The 14256-nt window shown below is 35.6% G+C and overlaps 1 protein-coding gene across 1 annotated transcript in view; it reads right to left on the bottom strand.

Moving 5' to 3' along the window:
- The window catches only part of SLC30A9 (solute carrier family 30 member 9), a 60459-nt gene that overhangs the window by 22153 nt on the left and 24050 nt on the right, over positions 1 to 14256 (bottom strand). Inside the window, exons 7-11 of the mRNA XM_081139207.1 lie at positions 12832 to 12890; positions 11695 to 11762; positions 9282 to 9384; positions 3167 to 3222; positions 1031 to 1166 (exon numbers count right to left, since the gene is read on the bottom strand). Of these exons, the coding sequence (XP_080995333.1) occupies positions 1031 to 1166; positions 3167 to 3222; positions 9282 to 9384; positions 11695 to 11762; positions 12832 to 12890 (422 nt within the window). The remainder of the gene's footprint in view (positions 1 to 1030; positions 1167 to 3166; positions 3223 to 9281; positions 9385 to 11694; positions 11763 to 12831; positions 12891 to 14256) is intronic.

The following is a 14256-nucleotide window of genomic DNA, read 5'->3' as shown; positions in this document are numbered from 1 at the left end:
AAGATTTCTTTGGAGAAAGCTGTTCAGCTGTTGAGATTGCTTAGATAGCTGGATGTGTGTCCCTAGAGGTTAGAGGTTACAGTGAACTGTGTCTAAACTGCCTGAAAAATAAATTTATAGGCAAGTCTGCTAACTGATTATTGGCTGTGTCAGCAGAGGAGAATGTCTGAGTTTGAGGGGAAAAACACTCTTACAAATAATGTGTTAAAGATGTGTGTGTTAACACACAGGATCCAGACATGGAATTGAGGTCTTCTGAAAAGATACCAACTGCCCGAAAGACTTCTTGCCAAATGCAAAGCCACTTCAGCAGATATAGTCTGGAATGACACCATGAGACGCAGAAGCTAAGAGGGTGTGCTACATGACCAATCTGTGTTCGTCAAGGGAGCTGGCCAAGCAGGATAATCTCCACGAAGTGCCCATGACAGAAAAAACAAAAAAACAAAACCAGCTTTGAATCTCTACAAAGGCCAAAGGAAACCAGTTCAAAATGACATTGATGCCAAAAAAGTAGTACTTTCTTGTCCCCATCCCAACTTTCAATGCTGCCAGAGGCGATCTAGGAAGTATGAGAGAAGAGGAGAAGCCCTGAGTGGGAGAATACATAAGGTGACTATGCTCCCATCCTCCCGTTCCTCCAGTGTAGGCTTCTTACCAGGATGAGGAAAATGAGAAGCTTTAACTTTCTATGCAATTTCAACATATGACTATTACATGGGACTGGGTATTTTAATTACTGATAGGAGATTGTTCTTGGAACTAAAAGTGAACAGGTCTTCTTATTCTTCAATAGAAACTAGAAAAATTAACACAACTGCCCAGTATTTTAACCAAGGAGACAATGAGTCATATTAATTTAGAGGTCATGCTCAGTCATGTTCTAAAAAACAACTATACATATATAACCCTATATAACATAGTCAAGAAGGTATATGTTAGTCCTGTTCTTTAACATCAATATGACAAGGACATTCCACTATAAACATTATTTCATATTACTTCAAAACTGCGGGGGAAAATTGCTTACCCAGAGCAGGGATTCCATTGGCTGAGGATTAAGCAGGCCCATAATTCCATGGTACCAAGACAATCCTGCCCCCATCATGAAAATACCAACACCACTAATCAGTGACGCAATATAGCGCATATTTGAAAAGCCATACCTGGAAAATAAAAACGGTAATATAGTTTACAAGAAATACGGATGCTTTACTTTCAAAATATATGTTTACTAGGTCAATGAAAACAAAAAACTTCTTACAATATTAAGATGTTATAATTTTATATTTAAGTAAAGTTTAAGTGCCAAACTCAAATCTAATCAGAAAATCAACATATAAAGTGGAAAAAAACTGAAAGATCTTTGAAAATACATAAATATGATGAATATAAATTTAATAAAGGGATTTGTTAATTCCATGTCCATACTGTCTGTTTTGATTTAGAACTACTTTACTTTTATGTATCACAAATGCTGGTAAAATTAATGTTTTTAAAAAATGCATTCAGATGTTTAATGAACAGAGTAACATTTAAGTTGCCTTGTAATGCAGCTTCTAAATGAATTATTCTGGTCTTCTTGTACAGCCAATCGATGATTCATATTACCTATAATTTTGACACTAGATACTTGTTGCTGGTTCTATAGAGTTTAGCACACAGCAACTGACTACTATTAAGAGCTCAGCTTTCTGGGTGTTTTTATGACAATTTTTTAAATCTCAATTATTTTTCAAGCATCTTTGGTCTTTATGTGTGCATTCTTTTGTATTTCTGTATATATCAGTAAAATACTGAGCATTAAGTTAAAAAATATGACATACTATAAAAGGAAAAGAATCACTCATCAATAAGAGTATTTCCTAAGAAACTTACTCCTAAACCCAAACCCTATGGCATCCTTCTGGCAGATGAAAATTTAAACAAGAATTCTTATTAAAAACCAAGTTTTAAATTCTTTTTGTAAATATGTAATCTTGACACAGGGAACTCTTAGTTTATAGATGTGATAATGTTCTTCTCAAGGTTTCTCCCACCAAAGTAATATAGAATTATATATATATATATTTATTTAAGTTAAAGTAAATGATCTAAAACGAAATTACTTTCATTATGAATTTTCAAGAAATTTTTAGGCTCTTACTGAAATTTTTAATTCAGTAGATCTGCACTGTCCAAAATAAATCATTAGCCACATAAGGTATTTAAATTTAAATAAATTAAAACAAAGTAAAATTTTAAATGTAGTTCTTCAATTTCATTAGCGACATTTCAAGTGCTCAATAGCCACTATTATGTTGAACAGATTTTATTGAAGATTCTACTGTGCAGCACTAAAGTAGGTTATTGAAAACACCTTGAGAAGAAATCTTCACAGCCTAAAATTTTTAAATTTTACCATTTTAAAATTTTTGGTGTATAAAACTGCTCAGGAAATATAATATTCAAAAATGTTATTTATAAGAAAACATTAGTGTCTTGCTTTCAAGTAAGGAAAGGTATTTATATAAAACAGGTAGATTTCTTTATAGAAATAAAAGCACATTTTTTTGGTCTTATGATTAATCAAATTCTACTACTGAAGTGTGTTTTTAAAAATGATGCATGTGAAATTCAAAAGTTTTAAGTGGTTATGTTAGAAGCAACCAAAACATTTCTATATCGAATAACTGGTAGGATTCAAAATAATATATTCTAAAAAGCATACTCACTTTACAAGTAAATAATCTGAAATATTAACACAATGCTATTTCCAAATCAAACAGGAGGATTAAAATAGATTAAATATGGATTTAGTAGAAAATATCACTAAGATTTTAGATTGAGTGGTCTATTAGTCTAAGTATGAAATATATGTTTCCTTTGACCAAGTAAGACAGAATTCTAAGATCAAAACACCTGCTTTGTTTTTAATTATCAAACATGAAAAGAACAAGATCAGTATGCCACGTTACAAAGCATATAAATAATTTAAACACTATTTTCAAATTATATCTTAAATTTACTTTGACACAGCAGTGAATATAGTGTACTTCAGTGGAAGAAATGACCAAATCTTTAACACAAACTGCAGGTACATAAACAGCAGGTTTCTAAAATTAAGTTCTTTTATTTCAATGACTTGCCACCAAAACTAACAAAAAAATAAAGGCAATTTCCTTACGGATGAGTAGGATCTGGTGTCTGAATAGACTTACTGATGCCCAATGCTAGTAAACCCTATGGAGAAGAAGGAAAAAGGTAAATAATCATTAGTGAATGAGGAGTGGAATGTGGTAAAGCCAATCTGGAGGATGCTATCTGGAAATGACAAAAAAATACACGTACACATGTCCAATAGTCCAGCAATTCTGGTTTCTAATACTTACCCAAGAGAAATAAAAATGAACACTAAGAGGTTCAAAACACCATTGCTTATAAAAGACGAAAAATCTGAAAGCAACTTAAAATCCATCACTGCTTTATGGCAAAATAAATAATGGTATAACCAAAACATAAATCACTTCTACTACAGCTTAAAAGAATGGAGTTGGGATAGAGTTTTATGTACTGACATGCTAAAAGCTCCTACCATTAGGTATAAGAGGGAAAAAGCAAGTTTAGAAACAGTATGTACAGTACAGGACTTATGTTTTGTAAACTACATATAATAAAAAGCACAGGGAAAGGTCTAGAAATATGCACATTTAACTACATTTTTACCTCTGAGGAGAAAAGCAGGATTAGGGTGTTAATATCTTTTTATGTGAATAACTTGTATAAATGTACAAAAAAAGATTGTCAAATTTTAAAACAGTATATACTGTCTATGGACAATACATTACTAATGAAACTGCAAAACCATGCACAGGAATTTTGCCTATCAATTATACAGAGCAGTGATTATCAGGGATGTAGAAGGAGGAAATGAAGGTGGAGGACTAGTTAAAAACACCACCCTAAAGTAAATATGGCAAAAATGAGAACATGAATTTTTCCCCTCACTGATTTTCAGAGAGTGGAAGGGAGGGAGGACGAGAGAGGGAGACACGGGGAGAGAGAAACATCGATGTGAGAGAGCCACATGGACTGGTTGCCTCCTGCATGTGCCCTGACGGGAACCAGGGATCGAACCTCAAAACCCCAGCATGTGTCCTGACCAGGAATTGAACCACAATCTCCTGGATCACAGGTCAAAGATCAACCGCTGAGCCACACCAGCCAGGGAGCTAGACTCAATTTGATTTTAAGGATTTTTGCATCTATGTCCTTGATGAATACTAGTCGTATTTTTCTTTCTTGTAACATCTTTGTAAGGTTTTGGTATCAGGGTTATGCTGGCCTTTATTTGAGGAGTTGGAAAGCATTTCCTTCTTCTCTGTATTAGACAGACTCTACTATTGGTATTATATCTTCCTTAAACATTTCATAGTATTCTCTTGATATTGTCTCACAGGTCACTGAGGCTCCCTTCATTTTTTTTGTCTTTTTCCCTCAATATGAATGTTTTCTACTGCCATATATTTACGTTCGCTGAAGATTTTTTCCCAGTGTCTGCTATTAATTCTATATAGTGAATTTTTCATATCAGATATATTTTTCAGCTCTAAAAGCTGATTTTTCTCTTAGTTATAAGTCAAATGTTCTGCTTGTTGGCTTTTTGTTTTGTTTTAATTAAATGCTAAACACTGCAAATGTTATACTGAGTGTCTGGATTTTGTTATCTTCCTTCTTGAGTGTGGGGCTTTGTTCTGGCAGGTTTTTAAGTTAAAGCTCGATCCTTAGAACTCTGATCCTCTGTGGAACTCTGCCTTGTAATTTCTAGCCTCTGCAGACTTGCTAAATTCTAATTTCTGCCTTCTCAACTTAATGAGACTGTTATTGCCCACTTTGCTCCACTATTGCACATGTGTCTCCAAGCTGAAAGCCAGAAATAATCACAGAGTTCAATTTGTTTTCCTTCTCTCAAGAATCATGATCTTGTCCTGAGACTATTGTCCAAAGTATGAAAACACTGTTTCATATATTTTATCTAGTTTTTTAGTTGTTTGCAGAAAAAGACTAAGTTCATTACCCATTAGTCCATCATGGCTGGAAGCAAAAATTCTTTACATAATGTTTACAATTTGATTTTTTTTTACTCAATTTATCATTATTATTTCGGGTCAGTACATAGGTGTAACTACTGCATTCTTTTAAACTCCTGAATAGTCCTTAAAAGTATGGACACTGAAAAACTATCGTAAATGTTTTAATAACTAATAATGAAACTAATAACCAAACATATCTCCTTATCCATATGTACAAATATTTTTGCATTTTAATTTTCGTAAGTTCAAATAAGCTTTCAACAAAACAGATAATATGTGATATATCTCTCCCCAACCCCTCTTCCCTCTGTCCACTCCACAACCGAATGGAAATATATTAATAGTAGTTATTAAGTACTGTATAAAAATTTAATTAAAGAGTACTAATAGTACTAATAGCAAATGTTTGATTTCTTTCCTTATTTTGCAAAGGGTTTTAAGGTTTTAATCCATTTTACAGTGAGTTAGGTGAATTCTTGGGTTTAATTTTTAGTTAAGATGGCTCTCCCTACTCCTTACCATTTTATTATTTTTAACTTTGTCTTAAATATTCTTATTGAACCTGTTGTCTTTTACAGTAAGGTCTCCCAAATTCGTTCTTATATAACAAGGGTAAAACTAAAAACTGAAAAGAGGTATAACTAATTACTGTAGTCTCTTAATACACAACATTCTTTAAAATGTGAAATAACACAAGTAGAAATTTTTGTATTTCAATTTATTTTTACTGTTGAAAGTATTACAAATGTCCTCTTTTTTCCCCCTATTGACCCACTCCACCTTGTACCCCTCCCCCAGGCCTTCACCACACTATTGTCTGTGACCATGGGTTATGCATATATGCATAAAAATTCTTATGTTAACCTCTCCCCACCTACCCCCGCCTTCCCTCTGAGATTCATCAGTCTGTTCCATGCTTCTATATCTCTGGATCTATTTTGCTCATCAGTTTATTTTGTTCATTAGATTACACATATGAATAAGATCATGTGATACTTCTTTTTCTCTGACTGGCTTATTTCACTTAGCATAATACTCTCCAGGTCCCACCATGCTAGCAAGGGTAAGAGATCCCTCTTTTTTACAGCTGCATAGTATTCCATGATGTAAATGTCCAAGAAGATGCTTGATAGATTTCAATCTTCTTGAACTTGTAGAGACTTGTTTTGTGTCCTAACATGTGGTCTGCCTTTGAGATGTCCCATGTGGAGACACTCTGCAGCCTATTCTGAAGCTTTGGGGTAGAATGTTCTACAAATGTCAATTAAATCCATCTGATTGAGTGTGTCATATAGAGTCACTGTTTCCTTGTTGATTTTTTTGTCTGGAAGATCTAGCCAGGAAAGTCAGTGGGGTGTTAAAATCCCCTACTATAACTGTATTGCTGTCAATCTCTCCTTTAAAGTCCTCCAGAAGTTTTTGGGGGTTTTTCCCCAGCCTGTGTGAGTCTTTTCTTCTGAGATGGGTGTCTTGTAGACAGCATAGATTTGGGTCTTGTTTTCTTATCCACTCAGCTACCCTATGTCTTTTTATTTTGTAATATATCTTTATTGATTTCAGAGAGAGGAGGAGAGGGAGAGACAGAAACATCAGTGATGAGAGAGTTGTCATTGATTGGCTGCCTCCTGCACACCCCTGACTGGGGATCGAGCCTGCAACCTGGGCATGTGCCCCAGGCTGGGAATTGAACTGAGATCTCCTGGATCCTAGGTTGACGCTCAACCGCTGAACCACACCTGGCCAGGCTACCCTACGTCTTTTGGTTGGGACATTTAATCCATTTATATTTAAGGTTATTATTGATAGGTACTAATCTATTGCCACTTTATTTCTTTATGCTTATGTTTCTCATTCTCTCTATTTCAACTTATTACAGCAGTCCCTTTAAGATTACTTGCAATGCTGGTTTGGTGGTGATAAACTCCTTTAGCCTTGTTTTGTCTGGGAAGTTATTTCACCATCTATTTTGAATGATAGCCTTGCTGGATAGTCTTGGTTTCAGATCCTTGTTTTGCATTACCTTAAATACTTCATGCCATTCCCTTCTGGCCTGTAGAGTTTCTGATGAGAAATTAGCTGATAGCCTTATGGGAGCTCCTTTGTAGGTAACAGATTGCTTTTCTCTTGCTGCCTTTAAGATTCTCTCCTTGTCTTAAATTTTTGGCATTTTAAATATGAGGTGTCTGGGCTTGGGCCTCTTTGGTTCTTCTTGCTTGGGACTCTCTGTACCTCCTGAACTTGTATGACTTTTTCCTTGACCAGGTTAGGGAAGTTTTCTGCCATTGTTTCTTCAAATAGGTTCTCTAAACCTTGCTTACTTTCAACCTCTTTTGGCACTCCAAAGATGCAAATATTGTCACGTTTCATGTTATCCCACAGCTCCCTTAAACTGTCCTCCTGTTTTTTCTTTTTGGTTCTCTGATTGGGTGATTTTTTTCTACCCCTTCTTCTAATTTGCTGATCTGATCCTCAGCCTCTCCTAATCTGCTGTTTATTCCTTCCAATGTTTTTATTTCTACTATGTCATTCTTAATTTCCTTCATAGTTCTTATATCTTTGTCCATGCTGTTGAGCATCTTTAACATCAGTATTCTGAACTCTGTATCAGATAGGTTGCTTATCTCCATTTCACTTAGCTCTTCTTCTGGAAAACTCCTTTGTTCTTTCATTTGGGGCTAGGTTTTTTGCCTCCCCATTTTGGCTGCCTGTTTGGATTTGCTCCTACGTATTAGGTAGATCTGCTAAGACTCCCAGTCTTTTGGATGGTCTCTGATGCAGGCCTATGTCAGATGCTGTTTGTGACTGGCCCTGAGTACCCTATTTTGATGTTTTTCACACTCCACATCTTCTGGTTTCTTCCACTGGGCCTGGGTGTGTTTGGACAGAACCAAGGTCTGCTTTACCAAGCCCTGGGTCCAGAAGCAAATCAGGCAAAGACTCAAAGCAACCAGAGGTTGTTATTTACTCTCTTAATGAGCCTCAGGATTTAGAAACTCCATGGGTGGGGCCAGAAGTTTTCCAGCAGGGTGGGGCAATTGCTTCCCCCCAACCCCCCAGGCAAAAGCTGCTTGGAATGTAAATGTCTGCCTGAGAAAGATGTCCTCTGCTATATGGGGGAAATGACATCATGAACTCAGATGGATGCCCTCTGAGTTCTATTCCCTCAGCCAGCCCCCCCTGGGTTCTCCTCACATTGCTCTAGTCCACTCTGCCTTCCCTCCACTGGAGCCCAAGGTGACTGGCTTCACACGAAACTTTGTGCACTGGCTCTTTACGAGGGTGCCTGCATTTCCAGCCATCTCTATCTGGCAGGTAGAAACCCTGCTGCTTTCCACAGCCAGATGTTACGTGGGCACTTTTCTCTGTTCTGGTGCTCTGCACTGGGAAGCCCAGCCTGGGGTTTAGGCCCCAGAGTTCTCCGTGGGAACCCCCACAACTGAGATATCCCTCTGGAACTTCAGCTGCTGCCTGTGAGAGCCCAGCCAACCCTCTGGTGCCTCCATACTTCCTACCAGTCTCTATGTGGTCTCCACTTTTCATCCTTTGTTATGAGGGTGCTACCCAGCTAGTTCAGTTGCAGTTGATTATTCAGGGTGGATTTTTTATGTTTTAGTTGTAATTCTGTTTGGTACTGGAAGAGTGTCGGTGTAATTTCCGCTCAGTCCCCCTCCATCTTGGATCCACCACAAGTAGGAATTTTTATTGTGTTCTTTAAAAAGGCTTAGGTTTGTAGTGTGCAAAATTTGAATTATAAAAGGTATTTTAATTTTATAAAAATCTTTCTTCATTTGCAAATTCAGGAAAGGAATTCAAAATACTAAACTAATGTGAAATTTTAATTCATCAATCCCATGGGACTAATTTATGTCATTATTCAAAAATTTTAATTGGCTCTTACAATCATAAGAACTCATATTCAGAGATAAAATTTCCACCTAATGTAGGAATCTCTTCTACAAATCTTCTGCCCAAACACTTAGTGACTGATAATCTTATACTTCATATTCCACTATTGGGAGTTCCTGAAGTCTAACAACCGGCTTTAAAATATCATGATCATATTTCTATGTATTTCATTGTTCAAAATAAAACAATTTTCTTCCACATGCCAACTATAGGAGTTATTCAGTTTTTAAACAGGCCAACTTTTAGATTAAAGCGGTAAAAAATTACTTGAAAATTAATAAGAAAAAAGCTTTTATCCCTCACCTGATTACAAGTATCAGAGAGAGAGTGTATAGCTTCGGAGAACATACTTGCTGAACCCGTATAAATCCAAGCAAGAAATTTAAAGAAGCAATTTAATCCATTGCTAGGAGAGAAAGAGAAAGCAATTTAGCATTGGTCTGGACACAAATTTTCACCAAAAGCTTATTTAATTGAGCATATATACCTCTATACTAGATTATGTTCAAAGTAAGTTAAAAAGAATCTAGCCTTCAAGAACTTATTACATTTCTAGTATCAAGAGTATAAATCTGAAAAATATAGATTATGGTATCATTAAATACTCAAATGAAAAGGCATGATGTGTATAAGTAAAGTAAGTGCATTTTGAGAACTGAAGGGAAAAGAGAATGTTCTACATTTGGACAAAATAAAATTGGAAAGGAAATTATGCGTCTTAGGTAGGTAAAAGTTCTGCACTCAATACTGTCCAGTAGAACAGTGTCAAAGACAAGACTTTGGTGAAGGTCTGTCTACTGAAATAGGTGAAGAAAAATCTAGACCAAACAGTCTCTGGGTCATACTAGAGCATAGATGCTAAAATAAACCAGATTAGCTCTGAGCAAGCCAGCTGCTCAGATTCCAACAGTAATGACTAGCATGATTTATCTCAAGCACTATACTAGTCATTTACCATGTGTTATCATAACTCTATTACACAAATATTAACATTATCGTTCTATAAATGAGGAAACTGTACGTCCCCTTCCTCCACTTATCCCCTCCTCCACTTCAAATGTCTTGAAAGAATCATATCTGCTCCTGCTTCTCAGTATTCCTCACTTGTAGTCTCAATGCATTAAATAATGGCTTCTGCCTCCAATACCTCCAACCATTTCTTGCTATAAAGTTCCTAGAAACATTTTAGTATTTTTTTTAATCTCACAGAAGTATTTGCCACTATTTTCTTTTTTTTAATCCTTACCCAAGGATATGTTTTTCATTAATTTTGGAGGGAGGAGGAAGAGAGAGAAAGACAGAGAGAAAGAGAGAGAGAGAGAGAGAGAAACACCGATGTGAGAGAGAAACATCAGCCAGTTGCCTACTGCATGCTCCCTGACCAGGGATCGAACCCACAACCCTTCAGTATATGGGACAAAGCTTCAACCAACCGAGTCACACCAGCTAGGGCTACCACTGTTTTCTTAAATCACTGTCTTCCTTGGCTTCCATGAAGCTCCTCGTTTTCTTCCTACCTTGCTCCTTGTTCTTCCTCAGTAGGCTCTTTTTCTCCCACCCACTTCTCAAATGTTAGCATTCATCAAGGTTTTTTCCTCAGGGCTTTTTCTTCCTCATACTATACACAGTCTCCTACAGCTTTAATTATCATCTATATACTAAGAACTCTCAACTCTAAATCTCTAATCTAAATCTCCCTCCTAAGCTTCACACCAATAAATATTAACAGTAATTATGAAGTACATATTATGTACCAAGTACTGTGCTAAGAAGTTCACATGTATTACATACATTCCTCTGATGAAGAAAACTTTAATTGCTAACCCTGTTTTACTGACAGAAAAATTAATCCTGTTGACCAGCTCCACCTGGGTGTCCTATAAAAACTCCATACAAAACTGAACTCAACATTTCCTTTGCTCCCACCCTGCTCCTCCTTTCAGTGTTCCTTCTCTCAGTGATGGTGCAATATCTCTCTAATTGTCCAGAAATATGGCAACATCTTTTTCCATACCTCCTAAATACTTTCTGAACTTAACCATGTCTCTCCATCCCTACATCCCTAACACCACTATCTTTTTTAGTGCATCATCACCTCTTCTCTGTATAATTGTAAATGACTTCCTCTAGTTTAGTGTCCCTCCAATCCTTAAAGATAAGAATTTTGTATTTCCAGACACATGTAATATATGTATTTTGGAAATAAAAGAACTAATGAATTATGGAATCAATGCTTTTAAGCATTTTAAAATAGATTATTCAACAAAATGGACAAAAGATAAAACAATAGGAATCAAGAAGACAGAGGATAAAAGATGGCAAAAATATCAATTACGTTCTACACCAAGGTAAGTGAAAGAAAAATAAGAGTGCAGATACTCTTCAGAAGCTACAGCTCAAGTTGTTTTAATTACTCTAAAAATAACTTTGGCTATCCCAACTTTTTTTAAAAAAGATCTCTATCAACTTTAATGAAAGAGAGAATTTTCAGATAGCAACTGTTCTTAGATTTTAACAGTATCAAAAATTTACACAGCACAAACATGGGTTATGTACTCTTCCCCCATCAATTCACTGACAAAAACAAAGACATTCAACTTCCTCCTAAAACAATATAAACCTCTCTTTATTAAGATACCAATAAATTTATACATTCAAGAATATATACGTAAAATAATGTATTTCTATTTTAAAAGGCTTATTTTTCAGTACTTACATGCAAATAGCAACCATCACCACTTTTCCTGGCCCCTTAAAAAAAACTGATCTCATTCTGGAACGTGGCTATAAAAGAAAAACAATCAGTAAGAACAATAAAAAGAAAAAAACCTCTAAAATTTCTAGGAAAAATTTTAATGCTTATAAATGACTCTACCGCACCAGAAAATATGTCTTCTATCAATACCTCTAAACAACCAGGTTTACTTATTTAATTGTTTCTCCAGAATTTCCTCTATAAAAAGTGAAAAGGTGGAAATTCAAAGGACATCTGAGTCCTTTTCCAGAACCTTAATTTTTATTTTGATTTCCTGCATTCTTCCAGAAAGGATCTGAGTTGGTTACAAAAAACTAGAGATAGCCCTGACCAGGTGGCACAGATGGCTGAAGCATCATCCCGTACACCACCAAAAGGTTGCAGGTTCGATTACCAGTCAGGGCACATAACCTAGGTTGCTGGTTCAATCCCCAACTGGGGAGCATACAGGAGGCAACCAACTGATGTTTCTCTCTCTCTCTCAAATCAATTAAAAACAACAACATATCCTCTATGGATAAAGTATACTGACTAGAAATCAACTCTAAAATTTTTTCATTTCTTGAGCAACTTCTTAACTTTTAAATACGAATGGCCAAAGCCAACAAGTTTGCTACTCTAATTTACCTCCTGACTGTTCACTAAAAACTAAAGATCTCAAGTGATAATAATGTGTTTAATTCCAAACCAGACCAAAACAAAAGTAAATAAGTAGAGAAACATATTCAGGAAACATTTTTGAGTTGATGTTCTTTTGCTATTCCGTGAATGTATACTTTGTGTTTTCCTCTCGCTCTTTCCTCTCCCTGGAATACCATCATTTCCACTGCAATCTCTCCAAGCTTTACTTATCCTCCCCCATGTCTAGCCAAGTGTCGTTTTTGTATGTAAAGCCTTCCCTAGTCCCCAACCAAAAATAAATACTAATTCAGCTACACATGTATGTTGCACTTCACATTTGTATTAAAGCACTTCAGATATTCTGCCTTATGTCATATAAGAAATATTTATTATGCAACTACTGTATGCCTGGCACAGTACTAGATGCTGGGGCATGACAGTAAACAAAACAAAATGTTGTAAGAAAGCTAGCCTTACCTTGGTGTTTCCCAGGAAGTCTCTATATTCTCTTAATATTTTTTGGTTTCTAAATAGCCCTATAAGAAAAGAATCACCAAATACATTTAGCTCATCCATATTCTTATCAGTCACATTTTAGGTTAACACAATTATTCTCTTTAAGACTATGCTGCATATGCTCCACTACCTATCAGCAAAAATATCAAATTATAAAAAAATCTGGATTTGCAACCCAATTAAAAAATGGGCAAAGGACTTGAACAGACTTTTTTCCAAAGGTAATATGCAAATGGCCAACAAGCACATGAAAGGATAGTCATATCACTAATCATCAGAGAAATGCAAATCAAAACCACAATGAAGTATCACCTCACACTCATCAGAATGGCTACTATCCCTAAAAAAAGAAAACAAGTGTTGGTGAGGATGTGGAGAAATTGAACACCTTATGTACGCTGGTGGGATTGTAAAATGGTACAACTGCAATGGAAAACAATATGGAGGTTCCTCAAAAAATTAAAACTACCATGTAATCTAGCAATCCTACTTGTGGATATATACCCAAAAAACCCAAAACAAATTAAAGTAGGGTCTCAAAGAGATATTTATACACCTATATTCATAGCAGCACTATTCACAATAGCCAGGAAGTAAAAGCAACCAAAATGTCCGTGGGTGAATGAAGGGACAAACAAAATCTGGTATATACATACAATGAAATACTGCTCAGACTTAAAAAAGAAATCCTGTCATATGGATGAACCTTGAAGACATTATGCTATGTATGTGAAGTAACTCACTAAAAAATACAAATGCTGTATGATTCCATTTATATGAGTTATCTTCAGAGGTCAAACTCATAGAAACAAAAAGTAGAATAGTGGCTACCAGGGGCTGGAGAGGAGAGAAAAAGGGGAGTTCTTGTTCAACGAGTATGGCTTGTTTCATAAAATGAAAAAGTTCTGGGGGAAAAAAGCTTTCTGGAGATGTTTCATAGCAATGTGAATATACTTAACACTTCCAAATTTTATGCCTTTTTTTTTTTTTTTTTTACCATAATTTAAAAAAAAGGCAGGGAGAAATCTGGATTTACAATTCGAAAAAGGCAGTTTGATAAGGCACTCTTATCAAAATTACCTAAAATTAATGAGTTATTTAAGCTTGATATAAGAAACAATTCTTCATCTTTAACTCAGTTTAAAAATACAGGACGAAATATTTTCCTACTACCGTGTTTTTTCAAATTTTGCTACTTTAAATATTTCCTTTAATATATGGACAAAGCTATTCCTGGTATCATGATTTTAATAGCAAAAGACCAGAAACAACTTATGGGGGAATGACTGAATAAACTATAGTATAACCCCCAATAATGGAGTGCTATAAAAGAAACAAAGACTCTTTTTTTGCTATAGAATGCCCCCTAGGACATACTCTCAAGTA

The sequence above is a fragment of the Miniopterus schreibersii genome (genome assembly GCF_964146895.1).
Source record: "Miniopterus schreibersii genome assembly, chromosome: 1".
Classification (NCBI taxonomy): Eukaryota; Metazoa; Chordata; class Mammalia; order Chiroptera; family Miniopteridae; genus Miniopterus; species Miniopterus schreibersii.
The sequence above is the reverse complement of the archived record's forward strand: the minus strand, read 5'-3'. Positions and strand labels throughout refer to the sequence as shown.